The sequence below is a fragment of the Falco naumanni genome, chromosome 5, assembly GCF_017639655.2.
Source record: "Falco naumanni isolate bFalNau1 chromosome 5, bFalNau1.pat, whole genome shotgun sequence".
In the NCBI taxonomy this organism is placed as follows: domain Eukaryota; kingdom Metazoa; phylum Chordata; class Aves; order Falconiformes; family Falconidae; genus Falco; species Falco naumanni.
Window position 1 is genome coordinate 55,189,458 of NC_054058.1, and position 6,135 is coordinate 55,195,592.

A 6,135-nucleotide genomic window follows, 5' to 3' on the forward strand; every position below is an offset into this window, starting at 1 on the left:
AGACTCCATCCAGCCTACCACAGACGATACTAATAAAATTCACATCTATCTGCCTAGCAGGCTGTTATTCAGTTGCTGCATTGTCCAGGTTTTCTGATACGTTATGTATTCCTGTGGGTTTATAGTATATGGAAATCTTGAAATTCCATTATATCCTAAACCATATAAGTACAACTACATACTAAAAAGATTTTTGTTACATGTCTGCATGTGGGTCAGGACTTATGCCTAAAACCAGATTGCATACAAGTTTTCTAGCTCTAGGTTTGATCAATTTTGCTATTTTGTCTTTCAGAAGCAACTGGAATAAATAATTTAAAATTATTAGATTGGCATTTATTCTTGGGTTCTTTACTTGCTACAGGATTTGAGCATCTAAATGCCTTAGATTAAGTTTACAAGCACAGCTGAAACGTGGGAGATAATTTTTCTGTTTCTGCATAAAACTATTGTCAAAGATGCATGCTAGTGGTCTTTTTCACTTCATAGTTCTCTCCTGATGTGAAAACTTATCACTAGTTTGTAGTATCTTTTGCTTGATGTGATCCTAATACTCTTAGAATTCAGTAATTATTAAGAAAAAAATTAATATTCAGCAGATATACCAGACAGAATAAATGTCTGAATTATTGAAACAATGTCTTTTCTATGAGATGTCACATATTACAGTGGCATTTAAATTGTGTTCACTGCGACCATTTTTATCAGCCTACTCTGCTAATATGTCACAACTGGTCATTATTAATTTTAACAGTTTGATACTTTTGTTCTGTTACAGAACGCAAATGGGATTTACACTGGCTTCATCAAAGTTCAGATGGAACTATGCAGACCAATCACTGTGCAGTCTTCCCAGAGCCAGGGGAGGTGTGCTCACAGCAATAACGAAACTGCTTTTTACTTGCCAGATGGCTACGTGAATACCCTTCACATCAGCAGCACCAATACTGTTCGTGAAGTTATTGAGGCCTTGCTCAAAAAGTTTTTCGTGGCTGACAACCCTGCAAAGTTTGCACTTTATAAACGCTGTCACAAGGAAGACCAAGGTATAAGTTAGGCTTGTGGCATTCTGGTAGTGAAGGGGTTTGGGAAGGGACTTGTGCTATAGGAATACTTGAAATAAGCAGGGTGGAAGAACTCAGATAAACGGAGGTGAGGATCTTGCTTTCTTGTCTTTTTTCCTTATGAAAAGTAGCATGTGTAAGAGACTAAACAATTTGGGGATACTTAGGATAATTCACAAAAGCAAAGTAACCTACTAAACCATCTACACAGATCTCCTGTGTCTTGCAGTCCATTATATTTTATTTAACATGCCCCATTGTCAGGCTTTAAATTTCAGCTAGCTTGGTAACACTGCAGTGTTGTAAGACTGAATTACAGGACCGATTTTTTTTTTAAAAAGAGAAACCTTGGTGTCTGTGATACCTGAAGGCCTTGCATTGGCAGACAGTTCTTGAGGTGACGAGCATTGTGAGCACGTGCGTTGTGTTCATGTGTGTTAATTAGTGCACGTGGCTCTCCCAGTGCTCTGACTGCTGTTAGAAGTTTGTTGTATTGTGTTTGGAAATACCAGAAGATGCAAAAGGTATTTTTAGTGAAAAGTGCATTTTGCCATCGTTGTGTTCTTGCACTTAGAATCTGCCGCCTTCCCTGGACACTGAGAGCAGTTTCAGGACAGATGTTTCTGGCTGTCAGTCACACCAACTGTGTCAGGCAGGCGGAGTTGTCTTTTAGACTTTGTGTATGAATTTTTAAGTGGAAGTGGTATCCAAATAGTGACACCACAGCTCTGATGTCTTAAATGCTTAGTTATAGCAACAGATACGTGTCGCATTTCTTTCTTGTGGTTTTTTTCCCCTGCATGTATTCAAATGGTGTGCTGTGGTGACTAGAGGCCATTTCGTTCCTGTGTGAATGTAGTGTTGCACTGTTGCCATCAGTCTGCTCAGCTCCTCCCTAAAACTCATTTGCTCAAAACCAGAATGTAGACTAATATGTAGAAAGTATATAGAATGTGTAAATTTTGTAGCAACACATGCATCTCTGAAATGTTCTAACGTTAGCTAGCATCAATCATTCGAAGCATTTGAAACATCATTAGTAAAGATAATTACTGTGATTTTCTTCTCCTGCAGTTTATACATGCAAGCTGTCAGACAGAGAACATCCCCTCTACCTGCGTTTGGTGGCAGGCCCCAGAACAGAAATGCTCAGTTTTGTTCTACGTGAGCATGAAACTGGAGAAGTCATGGTATGTTACACATGCTGGTTTTGTGTGTGTGTTTAACTTCATGGATGAGTGGGCATCTGTTTCATCTGTGCAGACAGACAATCTATTTTTTGGAAGTGGTTTTTTTTGTTATATTTACTTTGTGCCTTTTGTAAAGGCTTTATTTGTGGTTATTACTTGCAGAACAAAAAGCAGTTTAAAAGAGTAAAATTCTTTCCGATCCCCAGGATTTGCAAGGAAGGGTGTCTTATGCTGTTTCAGTTTGAAATTGTTTTGAGTGTTTGAGGTTTTGTTTAAAAATACTGTGTATATATAAATTATTTGTGTATTTTCTGTGTATCTCATCCATCCTTTTCTCTTTCCAGTGGGAAGCTTTTAGTATTCCTGAACTGCAAAACTTCTTGCGTATACTGGACAAAGAGGAAAATGAGCAATTGCAAATATTAAAGAAGCGTTACGCAGCTTACAGAGACAAACTTGAAGAAGCCCTTGGTGGGGTGTGGAAACCTGGCTAAAAGGATGTGAAGGGACACTCAGGAAAAATGCACGCTACCAAATGTCAATATAGCATGCCAAACGTAACGTACAAAGAGCAGCAGAGAGTAGTTTTCTTTATTCAGAAGACTGTTTTGTGTTGCCAGGGTACCTGAATTTTGCTATAGACTTAGTTCCATAAGCCAGGTCACTTAGCATCTTGCACCCACAAGTAAGGGATTCTGCATGTTTGTACATCAGTTTGCAACCCTCTGTGTGCTTAGAGAGTTTTCCAAGTTATCTTGGTGCAAGCTGTGAAACTGTAATCAATTTTCTAGGATGTTATGAAATAAGGTATTTTTTTTCTTCTTTGCTTTAATGGTAGCTTTACAAGTAAGGATGTGCAAATTGATGGGTTAAAAAAATTAATAAAACTGTCTGGACAAGAATTAGATGGAGCACTATCTTCGAGATGAAATTGATTTGCACTACCTTTCTGTTTTCAAATGGTTACTGTATTATTTGTGAGAGAACTGTTATAGAGGGAAGGCATATGAGATCTTGTGGCTTGTTCTGTGAAATTTCTGGAAGGCTTTAAAGTGGTCTTTCTAGAGAAGGTAAAGGGAAAGTTGAAAAGAAAGTAAGAGTTGAGGGTGGGGAACTCAAAGCTGACAGAGAAGGACTGGTTTTAAATGGAAATAGTATTTACACAGAGGAGAGTTAAAGTACTAATTCTACAAGATTAAAGTTTTAGGATGTTATAATATTGTGAGTAAGTTTTATGGGGTTTTAACTGCATAAATCCACACTGGAAGAGAAATAAAGATAATAGAAATAATGGGAAGGAATGAGGGGCAAAAGCTGAATAAGAATGGAATTGGAGCTGCACGTACAAGTCGTTATTGGAGAAGCTGGTTCTGTAAATGCATATGGGAGTTTGAAAAGTGCAGCAAAGCTAAAAAGCTGCTTACTTGAATTCTGAAAAGTGGTCAGTAAGTGTCTCAGATAACTCTGTGAGAAATACGCATCCAGCAAGTGTTTAGACATAAGCTGTAACTACAAATGCATTTGGTCTTTATTGTAAGTCAGATCTTTCCTCTGGCTCAGCAATCCATTTTTAGGCTGGATAATTTTGAATTACCATATCTGAAAGACAAAAATAGCTTCCTCTGTTTCTTTGTTTATTAAAGGCTCAGTCAGGCAAAGAAAGTAGAACTTGTTATTCGTGTTCCATCTTAGCAGAAAAATTAACATTTATCGTCTGTGTTGGTGACTGAGCTTAGCAACTCTTGCTAAGAGTACAGCAATACAGGTTTTTTTCCTTATGGTCTTTAAATTCTTAATTGAAAAACTGATTACCAAATTTTGCAGACTGCTGATTTACTTGATTTAAAGTAGGAAAAATGTAGCAAGAAAACTTTTTACTTTACTGTAAATATAATTGTTCTTTCAGAGTTATTTATCTAAAAAAGTACGTTCAAAAGAAACCAAAGAAGTGGGTGTGCAATAGAAGCATGAGGCAGATTTGAGTAACTGATACTTTGGTCATTATCATGCCAGAGAGGAAATGATATACTGGGGGCGGGGGGAAGGGTGGAAAGAGGTGGAAGAGTGCTAACGATTTAAGAGCAGCAGAAGGTGGGTTTTTTCCCTCCACTCTTAGGGTGTTTTTTTTTAAATGCCCAAGGAATTGTTAAAACTTTGGTGACATCTAATGGATACTGTGTGAAACTCCAAGATGCTTCTGTTCTTCCCCTTAATTTGATGTAATTGTGCCTTTGTTTCCTTTCCTTAGTAAGACTTTTTTAAAACTCTTCACAGTTTTTTTTTTGGTCAAAAGGATTTGCAAGCTTAATGAGACAATCATAATTTTTTAAAGTGTTAAGAGAAATTTTAAGAGTAGGACTAACTAAAGTATATATAAGGCATATCTTGTTTGGGTTTTAATTTCACATGTAACATTGTAGTGCATGTGTGAGTTAGTAACATTATCCTCAAGTGAGACACTTTATAAAGGTTCAGGGAATGCTTTTATGTTTTGTTGCAATTTATTTTTCTATGAATGCAGCAGCATGTCAGTGGGTATTCTGTTAACATCTACTTAATTTATGTATCAGTCCATAAATATGTAATCATTACATAATAGCTGTCAATATTGAACCATTTGTTGCTCAGATTTAAACACTGTTTGAGTTTAGAAGTGGAATATAAAAATATGTGAATTTTGTTTTTACTTGAACTAAACTATCAGTCTTTTAAGTAGGCGCATCTGCATTTACTTTTGCCAAAAACCTCAATCAGTGTTGTATGCACTATGAGTCTTGATTTGGGGTGACGGGGGTGGGGGACCAAAATAAACTTATATTTTAATTTTGTCTTAGTCCGCGGTTAATTATTCTAAGATGTCGTGTGTGGAATTAATTTTTTCTTTTTTTACACACTGGCAATTGCAGCAGTTTAATTTAAAAGAAATGGTCATGCCTAGTCAGTTTTTCTTTTCTTTTTTTTAATTTTAGCATCAAGTTGAACTGTCAAAACTTTCGCTGCAAAACTTTTAATTTCATTATCTGATGGTACCAGAATGATTAAATGATGGGGTGGGGGGTTGGGGGGGCAGGGGAATGCAGGGAAACATTAAAATGTATGTCTTTTAAAAACAAACATTTAAACTATTTATAATTTTGACAAGCTTAGCTTTATTTTTGTAGGGAAGTTTTTATTCCCCTTAAAGTTATTACTGAAATGGCAAAAAAAAAAAAAAAAAAGTGATGGTTCCATTATTAAAGTTGAAGTTGGCAATACTTAGTTACGTGATGTGTGTTTATTTTTTTCCTGTTACCTGAGGCTGGTGTTGTGCTTGCGGAGACCTCGTAGCGGTAAGTCGCGTGGGGAGATGCAGCCTGCCTTAAGCAAAAAATAAAGTTTGCCTGGTGCTACAGAGACATTTCAGTGTACGTGTCCCAGTCATAATTGTATACATATTTTAACTTTGTCTCCTGATTTTTAGTAAATAATACTACAGAAAAACGAAGCCAATCGATTTACCCAAATACAACAATAAAAAGACCCCAGTGTTTTGAAATTTACTTACACCTTGAAGGTTACCTTTCCTTTCGCAGATGTACCTCAGGCTGGGCGCCGCCGGAGGGGCAGAGGAGCCGCCGCCGCCCGACGTTACCGCCCTGGCGGCGCCGCCAGCTCCCCGGGGCGGGAGGGCGGGAATTCGCCTCCAAGGCGGGGCCGCCCGCCGCGACGCCATGTAAGCTCCGGGCTCTGCGGCGGGGCGGAGGGCGATGCTGTCCGCTCGCCCCCGTGAGGGTGGGGGCCGCGCGTGAGGAGAGGTCTCCCCGCGGCGGGCAGCGGAGGGGGGCGCGGGGGCGGCCGAGGGCAGCGAGCCCGCCGTGTTCCGCCTCACGGGGGCGGCGGGC

The 6,135-nt window shown here is 38.8% G+C and overlaps 1 protein-coding gene across 2 annotated transcripts in view; it reads left to right on the forward strand.

Moving 5' to 3' along the window:
• Window positions 1-5,080, forward strand: part of RASSF3 (Ras association domain family member 3) — a 54,137-nt gene extending 49,057 nt beyond the window's left edge. For both annotated transcript variants that reach the window (XM_040595599.1, XM_040595600.1), the window contains exons 3-5: window positions 779-1,046; window positions 2,139-2,254; window positions 2,599-5,080. In XM_040595599.1, coding sequence (XP_040451533.1) covers window positions 779-1,046; window positions 2,139-2,254; window positions 2,599-2,748 — 534 coding nt within the window. In that variant the 3' untranslated portion in view covers window positions 2,749-5,080. The remainder of the gene's footprint in view (window positions 1-778; window positions 1,047-2,138; window positions 2,255-2,598) is intronic.
• The last annotated feature ends 1,055 nt before the right edge of the window (window positions 5,081-6,135 follow it).